This window comes from Neofelis nebulosa, chromosome 17, assembly GCF_028018385.1.
Source record: "Neofelis nebulosa isolate mNeoNeb1 chromosome 17, mNeoNeb1.pri, whole genome shotgun sequence".
NCBI lineage: Eukaryota > Metazoa > Chordata > Mammalia > Carnivora > Felidae > Neofelis > Neofelis nebulosa.
This window is the reverse complement of record NC_080798.1, coordinates 8,539,767-8,559,545: the sequence shown is the minus strand read 5'-3', so window position 1 is coordinate 8,559,545 and position 19,779 is coordinate 8,539,767. Positions and strand designations below refer to the sequence as shown.

Here is a 19,779-nt window from a genome sequence, read left to right as displayed (position 1 = left end):
AAGCGGAGTGGGAAGCTCAAGAACCTGGGGTTCAGAGGAGAGGAGCTGCTTAGAACCCGGGAAGCCAATGGTAGAGAAATCAGGCCGGGTAGAAAAAGGCTGAAGGCTAGGGAGCGAACGGAGGGAGAGGATTGGACGTTGGGATTCGAGGGGGCGGGGATAGAACGCAGAGGGTTGGGAGGGGGCGGGGACAAAACCAGGGACTTGCCTACCCGGCGAAGGCACACGCGAGGCAGAAATCAGGGTTCCTGGATGTTGGATAATCGGGAGCGGCCAGGAGCTCCGGAGGCCCGACGACCAAGTCGTGGACTCGTCGCACTGGGATTGGACATATGCAAGTGGGAGACTTGGGTCTGGCGCTCTGAATCGGGGGTGGGGGGGTGGGCTGGGGCTTGGGTTCCAGGATCGGCTCGGCGGACGTCTGACTCAGCGTGGTAAGTATCGCACCGGAGGGACCCGAGCTCCCGCGGGGCCGGGAGGCCTGTGTCTTGGGTTGGGCGTGCGGGCTTCTCCATCACTTGTCCTCGAAGCTCGCGTCGGCTCACAGTCTCAGCATCCCTGGCTGTGAGGCATGCGCAGTAGGGTGCTCCCTCCCCCACCTCTTCCAGCCCCCGGAGGGGGGAGGGGACGCTGGGCCATCCTGGAGCGGAAGAATTTATAGACATTCCCCCTGCTCCTCCCCCGCCACTCCCCGCCCGTCCCATCCCCCCCCCTCCCCCGCCTTGGCATGGGAAGCGGAAACGAGGCGGACGGTGCCAACGTCCGGCAGGTGTTCATTTCAATGGGTCTCGGACTAATGTTTTTCTCCAGACCCCGCAACCCGACCCTGGGCTGGTTTCGCGTCCCCAACCCCGAATCTTGAAAGTCTTTAGTGGGGAGGGGCGCACGGCCTTGCACTTCCTTCTCAGCAGAGTCGCAAAAGGGATTCGCGCGAGTTATCCCTCCTGCCTCTCTATGCGTTCACAGAGGCCCCCAACTGACATCCCCCCAACACCCGCGTCTCTGACAAAGTCCTTCAAGACCCCTCAGGTGGTTAGGGAAGGGTGAGCCGTCGGCCTATATTCCTGGGTCTGCAGGAGGAGGGGGTTGGGAGCCCGGATTCCTGGGTCTGAGGCTGGGGGCCTGGAAAATGACCCTCTGTCCCAACTCCCAGGGCTCTAGCGTGACATGGCTGAAGCGCACCAGGCCGTGGGCTTCCGACCCTCGCTGACCTCGGACGGGGCCGAAGCGGAGCTCAGTGCCCCCGTGTTGCAGGAGATCTACCTCTCCGGATTGCGCTCTTGGAAAAGGCACCTCGCCCGTTTCTGGGTGAGGAGGGCCACGCTTGGTTTCCTTCCAAGACTCCGGTTACGTGTTTCTGGGATGCCCGAGGCCCACTTCTGGGATCCTATCCCTCCCCACCCCCACCCCCCCCTTCTGGGGGTTTGGATGTGGACTTTCAGGACCCCCTTAAAGCCATTTCTGGGTTTTCTGAGGCTCACTTCCTCCCCTACTGGGAACCTCCATTCACCTCTTACAACCACTTTCTGGACCACTTCCCTCTGTCCTCAGACCCGCAAACCCAACTTCCACCCAATCCAATTTCTAGAATTCAGACCCCTTCCCCCCACCCCAGGTGCTCCCCTCACCTTTCCTTTTCATCTTCAGGTGCTAAACTCGGTACTCTCAGAACGCTGTGACCCGGGGAAGATCTTGGTTGGCCCACACCCCAATCCTGAAGGCCCGCACCCCAATCCTCCTCCTAGCCCGAGCCCCTGGGTCTGAGGCTGCCTCCTCAAGCCTGCCGCTGAACCCCCAATTCCCCTCTCCATACGCCGGGCGCCCTCCCTGTGGTTCCCAGACGTGAACCTCCAAATGTCCGTATGCACTTCACCACTGCCCTTGTTCTAGAATGCCCATGCCCGACGTCTAACCAGAACCCATGCCTGCCCCAGGGTCACTAGTTCTAGAAGTCCGGCACTGGGTACATATAGTGTCTCCCTGGTGGTCACGCCCTGTCTGAACGCAAGTCTGCAACGCCTGCGGGGTTGGCCGAGACTGACTCTGAATCCCGGCCCTGCCGCTTACTAGCTGTGTGGCCTTGGGCAAGTACTCCTCTCTGAGCCTCAGTTTCCCCACACGTAAAACAGGGGTGATGATAACAGCTCCCCTGACGGGACAGTCGAGGGGATTAAATGAATTGTTACATGTAAGCACTGAGCGAACTGCCTGGGCCCTGGCAAGTGCCAAGTAAGTGTTAGCTTTTTTTTTTTTTTTTTTTTAATTTTTTTTTTCAACGTTTTTTATTTATTTTTGGGACAGAGAGAGACAGAGCATGAACGGGGGAGGGGCAGAGAGAGAGGGAGACGCAGAATCGGAAGCAGGCTCCAGGCTCCGAGCCATCAGCCCAGAGCCCGACGCGGGGCTCGAACTCACGGACCGCGAGATCGTGACCTGGCTGAAGTCGGACGCTTAACCGACTGCGCCACCCAGGCGCCCCAAGTGTTAGCTTTTGATAAGATTGTTCTTTATTCATTAACCAGGTGTCTGGCTGCCTCAGTCGGTGGAGCGTGTGACTCCTGATCTCGGGGTTGTGAGTTCGAGCCCCACCTCTACACCCAACGTGGGTAGCCCCCGCCCTCCCCCCCAAACAAAGAGCTTCTTCAGCCCCGCCCCTGGAACTTCCTGGGCCTCAGGCTAATTCATCAATTAGAACATTATCATGTGGACATTAACCTGGGGTTAAACACATAAACACACATCTACACATATACATATATTTTTATTTTTTTAATGTTTATTTATTTTTGAGAGACAGAGCACGAGCAGGGGAGGAGCAGAGGGGGGGGGGGGGGGGGGGGAGACACAGCCACAGCATCCGAAGCAGGCTCCGGGCTCTGAGCTGTCGGCGCAGAGCCCGACATGGGGCTCGAACCCACGAACTGTGAGATCACGACCTGAGCCGAAGTCAGACTCTCAACTGACTGAGCCACACATATATTTTTAAAATTAAGATATCGTTTCATTCAGAAAAAAATGCACAGGTTCTTAAAAGGTACAGTCCTTGAATTTTGACAATACCTGTGCACCCAACTTCCTAGCAAGACAGAATTGCCGCCATTCTAGAATGCTCCTTTGAGCCCTTTTCCAGTTAGCGCCCCCCCCCCCCCCCCCCCCGCGACTCAAAGCAACCGCTGTTCTGGTTTCTATACTTATAAGTGGATTTTGACTAGTGCTGCATTGTTGAAAATTTTGGCCATCACCACCCCTACTTTTGAGTCAAAACCTAAAGCCCTTCTCAGAGTCAGTCCCCTATGCCTGGTGGGCCCCACCAGACCCTGTCATTAGTATTCATTGATCATTGTAATAGTGATCGTTCTTCCCTTTCTATCACATAGCTGCCTCTCTCCCTGTGGGACATTGGATGCTCTTCTGTCCTTTCTCTTCCATTCTGGGACCTTAGGAGCCACCCTGAAGTCGTAGCTCCTGGAACTTGGTTTCAGGGTGAGGGCTGTGCCCTCAGCAACCGCAGGGCTGAAATTGCATAGACGTCCTGCTAAGCCATAACTTTGTCACTTATAAAATGGCGTCCCTGACAGTCCCTGCCTTGAGGGATTGTTGTAAGCATGAGCTGTCTTAGCAGAAGGTCTGATGCAGAGAAGTGACCGCTCCAACATCGCCATTCCTACGATCCTGGTGGTTCCACATAGGTCGTAAGTGCTGGGTGCCCTCTGGCGTGTTATTAACTTCTCTGAGTCTCTGCTTCCTCGTTTCGAAAATCACATCAGGTCATATTTAGTGTGTTTTGGGCTCTACACTCACCAAACCCTTTAAATCTATTGCTTGCGTGTGATCCTTGATTTTCAGGGTCGTGAATTTGAGCCCCGTGTGGGGTGTAGAGATGACTTAAAAATCTTTTTTTTTTTTTTTAATTTTTTAAGTTTGTTTATTGATTTTTGAGAGGGGCAGAGACGGCGCGAGCAGGGGAGGGACAGAGAAGGAGAGAGAGAGGGAATCCCAAGCAGGCTCCATGCTGCCAGGCGCAGAACGAGATGTGGGGCTCGAACTCACGACCTGAGCCAAAACCAAGAGTCGGAGGCTCAACGGACAGAGCCGCCCAGGTGCTCCCCCAAAAAAATCTTTTACAAATAAAACTCAAAGTAAATAAATGTATGGCTCATCTGATCTTCATTATAGCCTTCTAAGGTAGACCTATTCTCTGTCCCACTTTACAGATGAGGAAACAGAGGCCCAGAGAGGTGCCTTCAACTTTCCCAAGGTCACACAGCTGCCAAGATGCAGTGCTCGGGGCAGGACTAGAATTAGCAGTCTGGCTGTGGAACCCATACGCACGCTTGCTATCCTGCTTTTCTAGAACGTGGTCCCAGGACCCGTGCCATGGGGCTGTTGTGAATGACGTGCAGTGGGTCCTTTGGGCCAAGCACGTGGCACAGCGCACGTGTGGGCTGTTCAGCAGCAGGAGGTCAGAGTGTTTCCTGAGATGGTTTCCAAATGGATATGAGAGGCAGCGGACCCCAGGCGCCCCCGTGTGGAACTTTGCACTACGTCCTGTCCTGTTGCATTAGGGTCACAAGACTTCTGGACGGTTTGAGGGGTTGACAGTGGGCCCTCTCTGGCTTGGGACACGTTCTTCAAACTTCTTGTCTGCTCACTTTCTTCGCCCATGCGGTAGAGATAATGGTATTTACTACTGTTTTGCTGAGATACAGGGCAATGCAATGATTTATTGAGGCATCTCGTCCTTGGGAAGGGCTCTGGAGACGTTTCCTGTTATTACGAAGCCCTGTTCTACCGCGATCCCGAGCCCCGGATAAAGGAAGAGACTGCCTCTCTTGAAACGAAATAATAAGCAGCCAAAGAACCACGGTTGCCAGTAACCTTTTCTTGCCACGCCAAGGGAAGATGGTCACATAAATAAATCCCCAACAGGAAGTAGGGTAGCCATAGAAAGAAAGCAGCATTGGTAATGATGTTTACTGAGCGCTTACTGTGTGCCTGGCTCTGAGCTATGCAATTCACTACCCTCCCCCCTCCCCCCTGCCCCGCCAGCCCTCTTTGCTTTATTTTACTCCACAGTCCCTAATGCCACCTGCCACACTACCCTAAATCCTTTACTGACATAGCTATTGCTCTGTCCCCCAGGAGAGCAGGAATCTTGCTGTCTTATCACTGCTGTAGGACCACAATAACTGTTTCTGGGAGGACATTTTCTCATCCCGTCCTCATGACAGTCCCACGAGCCGGGTACTGGGATTGTTCCCATTCCACAGATGAGGAAACAGACACAGAGAGGTGAAGCCACTCGCTCGCGGTGACTCAGCTTGTTAGTGACAGAGCAGAGGTTTGAGCCCAGGGCCCCAGAGCCCAAGTTCTAAACCGTGATCTCTGAGGCTCTCCCATTTGTTAAATGTGGGAAAAGAGAACGCGGTTTCTGGAGCCCTGATGGCAACGAATAGCAGCTCTTATCATGCTCTCTGTGTGACTTTGAACCCAAGTGGTTTCTTTTGCAAAATTAGATCACCTGAGTACCTGCCGCACAGAGATGTTGGGGGGGGTTTTAAGAGTTCCGCCTTGGAAAAGGGGCCGGGCAGGTAGTGAGCGCTGGTTAAGCGTTAGGTATTTCCATGCATTTCCCCAGTACTTTTGCATTCCTCATTCATTCCATAGCCACAAAGTTCTAGAAGGCCTGCTGAGCTCCAGCCCCTGCAGTATATGGAGGGCCATTTTGCCTGGGAGTGACCTCCTCCAGGGAGCCCTCCCTGACTCCTCCAAGCTGAGCATCCTGCTCAGGGCTCTTGTGCCTGCCTTGTTTTTATCGCATGAGCACTCGCTTCGTTCCTGACTGACTTCCCTGAGGGCATGACCCAGATCTCTCTGGTCCCCACTGGGTCTTGAGCACCCAGCTCGGGATTCAGCGCACACTGGGTGCTCTGTCAATGTCTAAGGATGGTGCTTAGAGGAGGATTAATTGATTGAATGGGTGCCTTTCCTCCCTGCAGAATGACTTTCTTACTGGTGTGTTCCCTGCCAGCCCCCTCAGCTGGCTCTTCCTCTTCAGTGCCATTCAGCTCGCCTGGTTCCTCCAGCTGGATCCTTCCCTAGGACTGATGGAGAAGATCGAAGAGTTGCTGCCAGACTGGTGAGCTCCCCCGCTTGAGCCCAGTAACCTCCCTAATTCCTCCCCCTCCACCCAGTAAGCTTCTCTATCAGTGTGATGTGGCCTGCTAAAGAGAAGTAATCTCTGAGACTTACTTTGGGTCAGATTAATAAAGGTACAGCATGAGTAAAAAGGAGGTGATTTCCCCCCTTCTCTCTGCCTATTTTCCATCCGGTCTGTTTCTTGCTACGGGGGATGCTGACAAACTAGAAAATATCCAGACATGGTTATATAAGCACCGAGAAAAGTAGGAGCCCTACTGGCCTTCAGTTGTGTAGCCTTAGGCAAGAGACTGAACCATTCTCGGTGTTAGAGTCTTCCTCTATAAAATACAGGTAATAGGGACATCTGGGTGGCTCAGTCAGTTAAACGTCTAACTTGGGCTCAGGTCATTATCTTGTGGTTCCTGAGTTCGAGCCCCGTGTCGGGCTCTGTGCTGACAGCTTAGAGCCTGGAACCTGCTTCAGATCTGTGTCTCCCTCTCTCTTTGCCCCTCCGCGGCTCACACTCTGTTTCTCTCTCTCTCAAAAATAAATAAACGTTAAAAAAAATTTGGGGCGCCTGGGTGGCGCAGTCGGTTAAGCGTCCGACTTCAGCCAGGTCACGATCTCGCGGTCCGGTCCGTGAGTTCGAGCCCCGCGTCAGGCTCTGGGCTGATGGCTCAGAGCCTGGAGCCTGTTTCCGATTCTGTGTCTCCCTCTCTCTCTGCCCCTCCCCCGTTCACGCTCTGTCTCTCTCTGTCCCAAAAAAAATAAATTAAAAAAAAAAAAAAAAAATCTTAAAAAAAAAAAAAAAAAAGCATGCACATGGAATATTCCATACAGTGCCAGAAGGTTACTAAATGGGAATGGTTGTGTTATTATAATTGCCATTTGGGGGAACGGTTTGGGAGCCGGGTGTGGGGGAAGTGACAGGTTCTAATTCTTGGCTTCGTCCTCCTGGGAAAGAAGGTTCAGATTTTGTACAGACAGTCCCACAGGGCAGACCCAGGATCAGAGGTAGAAATTTCCAGGAAGGCTAGACTTACCCAGTCTACAGAGGGGAAGCAACTCGCTCCTAGTCCTCCAGGTGGGATTTGCTCATATGTCTATCTGATTGCCACTTTGCAAACATGTTGATTTACTGTGGTTTTAGATCAGCAGTTTCTTTCTTACATTTTTTAAAATTTCTTTAACGTTTTATTTTTATTTATTTTGAGAGAGAGCGAGCAAGCGAGCATGAGCAGGGGAGGGGCAGGGAAAGGGAGACAGAGAATCCCAAGCAGATTCCACACTGTCAGCGCAGAGCCTGATGAGGGGCTTGAACCCACAAACCATAAGATTATGACCTGAGCTGAAATCAGGAGTCAGACGCTTAACTGACAGAGCCACCCAGGTACCCCTAGGAAACTCGATTTCTACGACTGACTCCAATTCTAGAAGATAGGCCCCTAGTCAAAAGATCAGGGTCAGAGACTATCAGGAAGAGCAGGGGCTGGTGGGGCTGGAGGGAAGGGGCGTTCTGAGGCCAGGAGACCCAGGCCCGGTGTCTCTTTCACTCCCCCAGGGGTGGACAGCACCACAGGCTTCGGGGAGTCCTGGCAGCCGCGCTGTTTGCTTCGTGCCTGTGGGGAGCCCTGATTTTCACGCTTCACGTGGCCCTGAGGCTGCTTCTGTCCTACCATGGCTGGCTCCTTGAACCCCACGGAGCCATGTCCTCGCCCACCAAGACCTGGCTGGTATGTGAAGGGCAGAGCCCTGCTCAGGCCCTCCGGGGACCCACTTCTCTATGTCCCTCTCTCTGGGACCCTGTCCATCTCTCTCTGGTCTCTACGCCTCCCCCTGGGTCTGTCCCCCCATTCTCTGGGTGCCAACCCCATTCTCTCTGTAGGTTGCCATGTACAACCCCCGATCCCGGTCCCGGATCCCAGGGAGGGGTGCAGTGACCCACTAATTCCCCGCTTCCCTCCAGGCCCTGGTCCGCATCTTCTCCGGTCGCAATCCGATGCTGTTCAGTTACCAGCGCTCCCTGCCACGCCAGCCCGTGCCCTCCGTGCAGGACACCGTGCGCAAGGTGGGCCCGCCCGCTACCTCCACGTGGGGCGGGAGGCGGCCGGGGGCGGGCGGGCGCGCGGCCTACCATCTGCTCCTTGCCCCTCAGTACCTGGAATCTGTCCGGCCCATCCTCTCCGACGAGGACTTCGACTTGACGTCTGTCCTAGCGCAGGAATTCTTGAGGCTGCAGGCGTCGCTGCTGCAGTGGTACCTGCGGCTCAAGTCCTGGTGGGCGTCCAATTACGTGAGTCCCCCACCCTGAACGCGGAGGTTCTGAGCCCGCCTTCCTAAGGCGGGGTTCTACGCCCCGCCCGCCCCCGACACGCCCACAACCTGCAGGCCCGCCCCCTGCTCCGCGTTCTGAGTCCCGCCCACACGCTCCCGCAGTTTAAACCCCGCCCTAGATGCTCCAATATTCTGAGCTGCTCGAACTCTCCAATATCCATCGTGTGCTAACATTTTGAGCCTCTCCCGGGACCTGCATGCTCCGACGTGAGCCCGACATCCATAATCTAAGCCCCGCCTCCAGGGCCTGCCCACATCCACAGCTCGGCCCCCAACCCTCCCGGATTGGAACCAGAATTCCCGGACTCAGACGGTTCAGCTCCTTGGCCCGCAGGCCAGTGGTCTAAACCCCCCCGCCCCCAGAGTTGTTCTGGTTTTATCCATACCTCCTTTTGAGTAAGGGCATCCTCCCCAAATGGGCTTCTATTCCGAGTTCAGGAGCTAGGCCTTTGTCTTGAGCTCCTTGGGAAACTGAGGCACAGAGCAAGACAGCAACTCACTCAAATCGGGGCTTACAGGCCTCCTATTCTGTAGGAGGAAGTCATAAATAGGGGGCAGGCAGTGTGGGATCAGGTGGAGGTAGCAGCGAAGAAAGGTGGGGTGGTGTGAGCGTCTGCGGGGGGGGGGGGGAGGGGTGGTCTGGGGACGCCGCCACTGGACGAGAGGATCAGGGTTCCAGGAGGAGTAGTTACTAGGCCTGAGCCCTGAGGGTTGGACAGAATTTGAACCGGTGTGGTTGGTAGGAGGGAATGGGCCCAGCGGAGGTTAGTAGTACGGCAGTTGTAGGACATGGGCTGGGAACCAGGAGGGCATCGCTCGCTGGGACACAGGGATTGAAGGGTGGTCGTCAAGAGAGGGAATGGTTGAGTGGCGGGGAGTGGCCTGAACTCCAGCTGAGGATCCTGGACTTTTTATTGGGGGTGCTAGGGAGCCATGGGAGTATTCTGAACAGGGGGAGGTCAGGATCAGCTCTGGTGTGGGGGAAAGACTGGAGGGGAGACACTGGAGGCTGGGAGGCTGGAGAGGATGCGGGGGAGGGGGGGCGGGTAGAGGACAAGGTCAGACAGGGGAATTGGGCCAGAGGGTATGAGGCAGAGTCAGGGGGCGGGGGTGGGGGGGTGGGGCTGGGACTGTCAGGCTGGGGCTGAGGAGATGCCAAGGGTGGCGCCTACGGGCCTCACGTGGTGGGGGGACGGCGGGGGTGTCCCTGAGATGGGGAGAAGGGGAGCAGCTCTGGGGCAAAGGCACTGAGCTCCGTGGGGGCAGGTGTGACAGGCCTGGGGGTGCCGGGGACCTGCCCTGGGGCAGCTGGAGACCTGGGTGGAGGCTCAGGAAAGAGGCCTGGGTGACAGCATTGGACTTGGAAGGAAGGAGGAACTGAGACAGAGCCACGAGGGGCAGCAGCACGGACAAGCGCTATGGAGGGGACCGAGTCGTGTCTGGAGAGGGAGAAGGGAAGCCAGGCCTTAGTTTTTACATTTTTTTTCCTTCAAGCTCTTGGACGGGAGTCTGTTCCAATGCGCATGCGCGTGTGCGTATGCGCGCGCGTGCGTACGTACACGCGCCTGCACACACGCACGATGTATGTATTTCTTTGGACTTCTAAGGCACCACCAATTATAACATATCCTGTTATCTTATGTATAACAAAAAAAAAAATGTGAAGGCCAACTAAAGTCTGACACCGTGCTTTCCTCTCACTTAGACTTTTTATCTATATTTTTTATTTATGCTATGTAAATTTTATTTCTATATTACATGTAATTTTTTAAAATTTGTTTTAACGTTTATTTGAGAGAGAGAGACAGAGACAGAGAGAGACAGAGCACGAGCGGGGAAGGGGCAGAGAGAGAGGGAGACACAGAATCGGAAGCAGGCTCCAGGCTCCGAGCTGTCAGCACAGAGCCCAACGTGGGGCTCGAACCCACCAGCTGTGAAATCATGACCCGAGCTGAAGTCGGACGCTGAACCGACTGAGCCACCCACGAGCCCCTACATGTAATTTTCAATTGCATAATATATAATATGCTTATATGTTTTATAATTTGTAGAAAATATAGACTTAATATAGTATATAAAACATATGTAACCTAAATATGTATATTTGTGATAAAATGGACATAACATAAAATTTATCATTTTAACCATTTTTAAAATACATTTTTAAACTTTATTTTACTTATTTTGAGAGAGAGAGAGAGCGAGAGCACAAGAGTTGCAGAGAGGGAAGGAGAGAGAGAGGATCCCAAGCAGGGAATCCCCATTGGGGCTCGAACTCACGAACAGTGAGATCGTGACCTTAGCCAAAATCAAGAGTCTGTCGCTGAACTGACTGAACCACCCAGGCGCCTCCGTTTTAGCCATTTTTAAGTATGCAATTCAGTGGTATTAAGTGCATTTGCCATGTCTGGAACCATCAGAACAATCTACTTCCAGAACTTTTTCATCATCCCAAACAGCAACTCGGTACCTATTAAGCAATACATCCCCATTCCTGCTTCCCCGAAGTGCCAGGTAACCTCTATTCCACTTATTATCTCTAGGGATTTACCTATTTTAGATTTTTCATGCAAATAAAATCATACACGATCTGTCCTTCTGTGTCTGACTCATATCACCTGGCATAATGTTTTTAGGGTCTGTCCGTGTCACAGTGCACATCAGAACTTCATTCCTTTTTATATTAGCATTCCATCGTAAGAGCGCCTGGCAGGCTCAGTTGGAGGAGTGTGTGGCTCTTGACCTCAGGATTGCCAGTTCAAGTCCCACCCTGGGTGTAGAGATTACTTAAAAGTAAAATCTTAAAAAAAAAAAAATCCATTGTAGGGATAGGCTTCGTTTTGGCTGCCCATTCATCTTTTGTTGGACACTTGGGTCTTGGTGATACGTAGTTTTTTTTAGTTTTGCTTATTTATTTTGAGAGAGAGTGTGTGAGCAGAGGAAGGGCAGAGAGAGGGAAAAAGAGAATCGCAAGCAGGCTCTCCACTGTCAGCATGAAACCGTGAGATCATGACCTGAGCCAAAATCAGGAATCAGATGCTCAACCGACTGAGCCACCCCTACTTTTTTTTTTTTTAAAGGAGGCCCCAGGCCCAACTTGAACTTGAACTCAGGACCCTGAGATCAAGACCTGAAATCAGAGTCTGTTGTTCCACTGACTGAGCCACCTACGTGCCCCTTGCCTTGTTCTTTTTTTTTTTTTTTTTTTTTTTTTTTTTTAATGTTTATTTACTTGTGAGAGACTGAGTGCAAGCGGGGGAGGGGCAGAGAGAGCCGCAGACACAGAATCTGAAGCAGGTTCAAGGCACCGAGCTGCCGGCGGGGCTGGAACTCATGAACTGCGCCAGATCATGACCTGAGCCGAAGTCTCAGAGGCTGAACCCACTGAGCACCTCCCCCCTCCCCCCCCCCCCCCCCCCACCTCCCCGGTGCCCGGCCGTGTGCTTTTTTTAACAGCTTGGTAGCATTCCGGGACAGGAGTATAGCGCGATTTAGCTAACTGATCCCCAATTGATGGACTTCGGGGTTACTGCTGGTTACTGATCACGATGGCCTCCTTCATTGAGTTCCACCCTCAGGGACTCGGCCGCCAAGTCTTGGGGGTCCTGCCGCTCCCACTGCCCCGCTCCCCAGCTTGGCCGCAGCCACCCCAGCTGTGCGTCTCTCGGCCCCACTCCTAGGTCAGTGACTGGTGGGAAGAATTTGTGTATCTGCGCTCCCGGCACTCGCTGATGGTGAACAGCAACTATTACATGATGGTGAGGAGGGAACATCGGGGCTGGGAGCCGGGCGGGGCCGCCGTTCAAGGATCTAGGGTTGGGATGTCTCTGTAGGAGGTGGAGCTTCGGGGCCGTGACCCGAATCAGAGTCTGTGGTTCACCATCCCGCCCTCTGTTGGGGTCAGGATCTGGGTTTGGGGGTCAGTGTCCCCGTGAGGGGCACGCCTGACCCCGGGCGCTTTGCGGTCCCCTCGGCTGGCCCCAGGACTTCCTGTACGTCACTCCCACGCCGGTGCAGGCCGCTCGCGCTGGGAACGCGGTCCACGCCCTCCTCCTCTACCGCCACCGCCTGAACCGCCAGGAGATCCTGCCTGTAAGAGGGCCGCCCTGTGGGCCGGACACGGAGACTGCGGTCCTGTGGCCGTGGGGCCACGCGGGTCCTGGGAGGCAGTTCGGGAGCCCGTGGTCTCTTGCAGACTTTGCTGATGGGAATGCGGCCCTTATGCTCTGCCCAGTATGAGAAGATCTTCAACACCACGCGCATTCCCGGCATCCAGAAAGGTGAGATTCCTCTTGGCCCCGCACCGGCAGAGGCGTCAACAGTGTAGTAGCTGAGAGCATGGTCTCCTGGGTTCGAATCCCAGCTCCATCGCTCCCTAGCTGTGTGACCTGGGTAAGCTATTACCCTCTCTGAGCCTGGGTATCCTCGTCTCTGAAACCGGATTATAAGGGTGCACAGGGTAGTGAGGGTGAAATGAGTACTTAGGACAGTGCGAGCCACCCAGGAAGTGCCTGATAAATGACCCTTGTTCTTATTCTTGCCACTGACCTTCGTGCCCTCTGCACTTTCACCCGCGCCGCCCCTAGACCACATCCGCCACCTCCGCGACAGCCGACACGTGGCCGTCTTCCACCGTGGCCGATTCTACCGCGTGGGGACCCACTCCCAGAGCGGCCTGCTGTCCCCGCGGGCCCTGGAGCAGCAGTTCCAGCGAATCCTGGACGACCCCTCCCCCGCCTGCCCCCAGGAGGAGCATCTGGCGGCCCTGACCGCTGCTCCCAGGTGAGGGCGGGAGATCGGGGCCCCGGGGGCCCAGCCAGCCTCCCAGGGTTGTAGAAGGGCAAGGGTGGGGGCTGGGTGGGGGCTGGGGGGTACGGGGCCAGCCTGGGCTCAGGTACAGTCACCCCGCCCCCCCTCCCCCTCCCCCTCCCCCACCCCCGCCACAGGGACGTGTGGGCCCAGGTACGGAGTTCCCTGAAGACCCAGGCTGAGGATACCCTGGAGGCCGTGGAAGGAGCTGCTTTCTTCGTATCACTGGACTCGGAACCTGCAGGGCTCACCAGGGAGGACCCCGCAGCTACACTGGATGCCTATGCCCATGCCCTGCTGGCTGGCAGGGGCCATGACCGGTGAGTCAGCCCCTGGACTGGAACCTCACCCCAACCTGTGACCCCAGAACCCGGTCTCCAGACCTGGGACTCTGGACACTAGACAAGCAGACCCTAGACCCCAGACCTGGGACTTCCATACCTAGAGATCCTCAGACAACTTCCTAGATGTGCACGAGGCACCCTTGTGATTTCTGAGGTTCCCGGAAGAATCCCCCTAACCCCTCAGCTCCTCGTGAGCCTTGAACCTTGCTTGGCATGTTCCCTCGAGATGTCCCAATTTTCCAAGCCTTAGACATGCCTCAGAAACCATCTAGACTGCCTGGTGGAGACCTCCACCCTCTTAGAGATCCCTATACCAGCCCTGTTTCCAGAAAAATCCCCCCACGCTGACACTCCTGCATTTTCCACCAAGAGCACCCAAGTTCCTTCTTGGCCCTGGCTCTCTGGTGACCACTTTGAATTCTCGCCTGCAGCTGGTTTGACAAATCCTTCACTTTAATCGTCTTCTCCAATGGGAAGCTGGGTCTCAGCGTGGAGCACTCGTGGGCCGACTGCCCCATCTCAGGACACATGTGGGAGGTAAGGCAGCCAGTCCCCTCCTGCCCTGGGGACCATCGGCCCCATTTCCAAAGACCTTCCTCTCCAGGGCCTACGCTTAGGGGGAAGACAGAGGCTCAGACAAGCAGATACCAGATGGGGGGGGGGCACCCAGCAAAGAAAAGAGGGTCTGGGATTATGACCTTTTGATGAGTTGGCAGCCGGGGCTCAGAGAAGGGAAGTGATTTGGCCAGAGTCACAGAGCCAGGAATTGCAGAGCAAGAACATGGATCCAGAATGTTCTGAGAGCAGAAAATGAGGCCTTTCAACCACAATACACTGAATCAGTGTGATGACTTGCTGTGTGACCTTGGGAAAGTTACTCCCCTCCTCTGAGCCTCATTTCTCCCCTTCATCAGATGGAAGGGTTGGAGTTTCTTTTTTCTGTAAGCTCCCATCCAATCCTGAGAACCTTAGCATCTCGATCTTCTCTTTTTTTTTTTTAATTTTTTTTTAAAGTTCATTTATTTATTTTGAGAGAGAGAGCAGGGAGGAGCAGAGAGAGAGGGAGAAAGAGAGACTCCCAAGCAGGCTCCACCCTGTCAGTGCAGAACCTGATGCGGGGCTTGAACTCACGAAATGTGGTATCATGATCTGGGCCGAAACCACGAAACCGAAACTGACTTAGCCACCCAGGCGCCCCTTTATTTTCTCTTTTTTCTTAGTCCCTAAATCATAGCAGGTGCCGTCTACACCCTCTCAGGTTCCCACTCTTCCATAGCATTGCATGAGGTACTGGGTGAGGCCCAGGGTGGGATCCAGCATGTTTGAGGGGAAGGGAGGCCCCTTTCAGATCTTAGGAACAGCCCTGGGTAAGCATGGACTCTTCTGTACCTGTTTTGAATTTGTAAGATGGGAGTTTTCCCCCTTTGATGATACTGGCCGATGAAACTGTCAATTCAGTTTAACTTTCAGACCCTTCATATCAACCTGTGGTCTCTGCGCATCAACTTTGAGTGAAGAGATGTCACATAGAGTATGATAAAGATACGTGGAAACTCCAAGGCATAAAGTGTTTCTTGATGTTTGTTTCTAATGCGGAAATGGGGATCTTTATCCCGTCTCTCTAAGTTATCATGAGAATAAGGGAAAGGCTCGTGGGTAGCAGGTGCTCGACCAGGGCTGATTTAAAATATTTAACAACAAAAACAAAACTAAATAAAAAATAAAATAAAATAAAATTTAACAACCATCAGGGCGTGGGCACCACTCAGTCAGAATGGACACCAACCCCCTTGGCGGCCCATGCTGTGCTGGGCTTTATCTCTCTGGTCTCAGGATCCTGGTGGGGGTGAGGGTAAGGGGTGTCTGGGGAAGTCGGGGGCCACCGTTGGTGGCTTTTTGTCTACTAGTCAGAAGTAAAAGGCCAGTAGGCACCAGCTGAGTATTAGTATTGGACTTACTCTCAATGAACTTGAACCTGAGAACCCACCTGTGAACATCAGAGGTTTCTGTTTCTCAACGACTGCCCCCCCCCCCAACCCCCAGAAGGGACTTACGAAAGCAAGTCCCTGGTTAGAGAGCCCTCAATCCAGAGGGAGGAAGGGACTCTGACAGCCTCTGTTTGTACACAGTTCACTCTGGCCACAGAATGTTTTCAGCTGGGCTACTCAGCCGACGGCCACTGCAAAGGGCACCCTGATCCCTCACTGCCCCAGCCCCAGCGGCTGCACTGGGACCTTCCAGAAAAGGTGAGACTGGGCTCCCGGGCCTCTCCTCCAAGTCTGCAACCCCCTGGCTTTGACTCTAAACTCATCCCCATCCCCAAACTCAATCCCACCCTGGCCCCATCTCCAATCCCAGCCCAATCCAGTCCTCCCCACCTGAAACCCCAACCCCCTCCCCGACCCGATTCGGTCTTCAGCCCAACCTCAGTCCCCCCCGCCATCATTAATCCAGCCCTTCAGCTCCACGTTCGCCTCTGTCCCCATTTCCACATTCCACCCCTACCCTGACTCGATTTCCACCTTCGCTTCCCTCCCCACTCCCAGTTCTAACCCTACCCCATCTGTAACCCCAGCCATCCCTCCCTCCTTCCTCCTCTGGCAGATCCATCTGTCCATCTCTCTAGCCCTGAGGGGAGCCAAGACCTTGTCTGGAAACGTTGACTGCCATGTCTTCCCCTTCTCCCACTTCGGCAAGAGTTTCATCAAACGCTGCCACCTCTCTTCAGACAGCTTCATCCAGATGGCCTTGCAGCTGGCCCACTTCCGGGTCAGTTGGGTTCCTCGACCCCAACCCCTTCTCGGGACCTTGGTTCCCCTGGGCCCCCAAGACCTCCCTTGTCAGCCCCTTTGGTGACGCTTTTTTGGTCATTGCCACTGTGGGGCCACCATCTTGATTTGTCTCCCCCAGTCACACATTCTCCCGGCAGGAGGAGGCGGGAGGTCCACCCAGAAGTGGGTCAAGTCTGTGATTTCCAGAGCCCGGCTGACAGGCTTCTCCCTTCCTTGCCGCCCCCCCCCCCCCAGGACAGGGGTCAATTCTGCCTGACTTATGAGTCAACCATGACTCGCTTGTTCCTGGAAGGCCGGACGGAGACGGTGCGATCTTGCACCAGAGAGGCCTGCAACTTTGTGAGAGCCATGGAGGACAAAGAGAAGACAGTGGGTGTGGGCCTCGTTTTGAGGCTTTGGTCATTTCCACATACTCGTTCATGCACTTGCAAATATTTATGGAGCACCTTCTGAGGACCGGGACCCATGATGGGCATTATGGACAAAGGAGGACCCAGACCTGGTCTCCTACCTCAAGGAGCTCACTGGTGGGGAGAGACAGAGATATTTCAGTGCAGTGTGATACTTGCTTTAGTTGGGGGGGGTCGCACAGGGCACTGGGGGATCACCTAACAGGGATCTCTGGTTCCACAATGTGTCTCTCTTTGATTACTTAACCTCTGTGTCACCTTAGGACTTCCATTTGTACCCTTCCACATATTCCCAACATTACCTGTCTGCTCAGAAACCCCCCACGCACCTCTGTTCCCTTTCCCGCTACCTATTATGGTTCAATGGAAGGACCTGGGGCCCTGGATCAGACAGACCTGGGAACCCACCTGCCTCTGCTTTGCCTTGTGACCCCGGGCAGGTGACTCCCCCTCTCTGAGCCTGTTTCCCCTCCGCAAAGTAGAATTGGTATCTCTGCCTTGCAGGGAGTTTGCAAGCTGGGTTGAGGCCAGGGGTGTGGCAGGCCCCAGCAGTAAGCCCACTTCCTGTCTTTCCATGACCTGTGACCTCCCGGGGGGACCCCAGGAACCACAGCGCCGCGCCATGTTCCGCCTGGCCGTGGAAAAGCACCAGGCTCTGCTGAAGGCCGCGATGAGCGGACAGGGGGTCGACCGCCACCTCTTCGCTCTCTACATCGTGTCCCAGTTCCTGCACCTGCAGTCGCCTTTTCTGGACCAGGTTAGGGTGCAGGGAAAGAGGGAAGCGGGGAACCAGGGGAGAAGAGAGGGACTTCAGGACGAGGAGGGTGAGGTGGGCAAAAGGAGGTGTTAGAGGAGAGAGTTGGGGCGGGGGCGGGGCTGCGGCAAGAGAGGCAGGGAGAGGGCAGGGAGGGAAGAGGGGGAGAGAGAGAGAAGGGGAGAGGAGGCGGGGTCAGAGAGGCGAGGGGGCGTGGTCAGGCGGGGGCGTGGTCAGGAAGACCGAGGGAAAGGCGGTTCCAGCAGAGTTGGACCCGCGCGGTCAGAAAGGGGAGGCTGGGGTCAGGGAGGAGAAGGGCAGAGCCAACAATGCGGCGAACTGGGGGAACTAGGCCGTCGGGGGGCGAGGGGGAGGTCGGAATGGGCCCGGGCTGCGTGGAATGGAGCTGAGCCAACGGGGCGCGGACCGGCTGGTCTTTTGGTCTTCACCGCATCCTTGACCGTCTTCTCTCTGTCCGTCAGGTTCACTCGGAGCAGTGGCAGCTGGCCACCAGCCAGATCCCCGTTCAGCAAATCCACCTGTTCGACGTCCACAATTACCCCGACTATGTTTCCTCTGGTGGGGGATTCGGGCCTGTGAGTGCCCCGGGGCCTGACCCCACCTCCCTGGACGTGGGCCCAGAGGGAGGAGGGAGTTCGGGGCCGCGCTCCTGCCTAGTTGGGGAGGAGGGGCCTGGAGGCTAGTTTGTTCCCCCTGCCTCTGCCCCTCTCCAGGCGGATGACCACGGTTATGGGGTTTCGTACATCTTCATGGGGGATGACACCATCACCTTCCACATCTCCAGCAAAAAATCTAGCACAAAAACGGTGAGACAGGGGTGCCTGGGTGGCTCCGTTGGCTAAGCCTCCGACTTCAGCTCAGGCGTGATCTCACTGTTTGTGAGTTCGAGCCCTGCCTCGGCTGTATGCTGACAGCTCAGAGCCTGGAGCCTGCTTCAGATTCTGTGTGTGTGTCTGTTTCTCTGCCCCTCTCTTGCTCATGCTCTGTCTTCTCTCTGTGTCGCTCTGTCTCTGTCTCTGTCTCTCTCTCCCAAGAATAAACATTAAAAAAAAAATTTTAATGGGGAGACAGGCTGGAACCCCCCCGCCCCCCCCCGCCCCCCCCCCCCCCCCCCCCGCTGCACCCTCCTCTCTCAGAACCCAGGGGTCTGGACTCCTAGCTCCCTTTTCTCCTACAACCTAGGAGTCCAGACCAGCTCCCTCTTCTACAAGCTAGGAGTCCAGACTCCTAGCTCAATGCTGCCCCCGGACCCAGGAATCCCAGTCCCCTGCCGCCTCCTCCCTCAGACCAGCCCTCTTGTCTTCCAGCGCCGAGGAACCCCCTGTCCCGGCTCCTCCTGGACATGACGTGTTTCTCCTTCCAGGACTCCCACCGGCTGGGGCAGCACATTGAGGATGCATTGTTGGATGTGGCCTGCCTGTTCCAGGAGGGGCCGCGCCCTAAGCTCAGGTGCAGAGGGTTACAGGAGGAGGACTCGGGGCACAGGCATGGCTCTCTCCCCTGCCACACTGGGGGCTCCAGGGCCCCCACGAAATCCACCAACCTTTGACCCCTTCCAGCAGGGAGCTGGCCTCCCCAAGAACTAGGGAGAGGGTCTCTACGACTGGGTTGGTGCAGGACAAGAGGCAGCCTGTTTGGGTTTGGAAATCCCGCATCTGGTCCAATAAAGACGTGTAAGCTGGGTGTGTGGTGTTCGCTATGCCGTTGGGCTCACAGGGGGTGGGAGGGGTGAGAATCAGGGTGGAGGAGAAGAAAAGTTCCCCTCCATCCCCAGGCCCAACCGTGAATTCTCCATTACGATCAACTTCAGGCACACCCCCCAACCCTGCCCACTCCTACTGAATTCCCGGCTCCAGTCACACCAGACCCAACCATCCGAGGCCAGTCTCAGTCAAATAACCCCACAAATTCTCATTAGCCCAGTTCCTGCTGCCCCAACACCACTGCCCTCCCCAAACATCAAGACCGACACCATTCCAGCCACCCTTGTTGAGACCTCCGATGAACCCCCCAAAATTCTTATTCCTCAGCCCAACCCCAGCCATTCCAACCTCCTCCTCCGTGACGGATGCCACTCCCACAACTGGGAAAGGCTCTGCCTAATGTTCCGCCTGACCGTTGTCACGATCCCAAAACCAATGACTCCGCAACGCCACACCCCACTACCCCCGACA

General features: G+C 55.2%; 1 protein-coding gene across 6 annotated transcripts; it reads left to right on the top strand.

Moving 5' to 3' along the window:
• Nucleotides 1–318: 318 nt before the first annotated feature.
• CPT1C (carnitine palmitoyltransferase 1C) lies at nt 319–19,288 on the top strand. Of its 6 annotated transcripts, XM_058706233.1 has the most exons (20): nt 341–434; nt 967–1,029; nt 1,154–1,308; nt 6,000–6,139; nt 7,703–7,874; nt 8,108–8,209; nt 8,297–8,434; nt 12,156–12,233; nt 12,460–12,567; nt 12,671–12,755; nt 13,062–13,257; nt 13,422–13,604; nt 14,060–14,165; nt 15,758–15,874; nt 16,233–16,397; nt 16,655–16,789; nt 17,435–17,587; nt 18,067–18,180; nt 18,319–18,411; nt 18,969–19,288. In XM_058706233.1, the coding sequence occupies exons 3-20, from the start codon at nt 1,168–1,170 to the stop codon at nt 19,152–19,154; spliced, it is 2,412 nt and encodes an 803-aa protein (XP_058562216.1). In that variant the 5' UTR covers nt 341–434; nt 967–1,029; nt 1,154–1,167; the 3' UTR covers nt 19,155–19,288. The 6 variants fall into 6 exon arrangements, 5 of the variants coding, with proteins under 5 accessions (XP_058562214.1, XP_058562217.1, XP_058562216.1 ...); XM_058706231.1 differs by lacking the exon at nt 967–1,029 and having other exon boundaries at nt 319–434; XM_058706232.1 differs by lacking the exon at nt 341–434 and having other exon boundaries at nt 990–1,043.
• The last annotated feature ends 491 nt before the right edge of the window (nt 19,289–19,779 follow it).

What these genes read in the sequence shown, in the direction of transcription:
- CPT1C (XM_058706231.1), top strand. Translation starts at nt 1,168, where the DNA reads ATGGCTGAAGCGCACCAGGCCGTGGGCTTCCGACCCTCGCTGACCTCG. An exon ending in TCTCAGGACACATGTGGGAG is followed by an intron (nt 14,166 to 15,757) that starts GTAAGGCAGCCA and finishes GTTTGTACACAG; the next exon opens with TTCACTCTGGCCACAGAATG. An exon ending in CTGGTGGGGGATTCGGGCCT is followed by an intron (nt 18,181 to 18,318) that starts GTGAGTGCCCCG and finishes GCCCCTCTCCAG; the next exon opens with GCGGATGACCACGGTTATGG.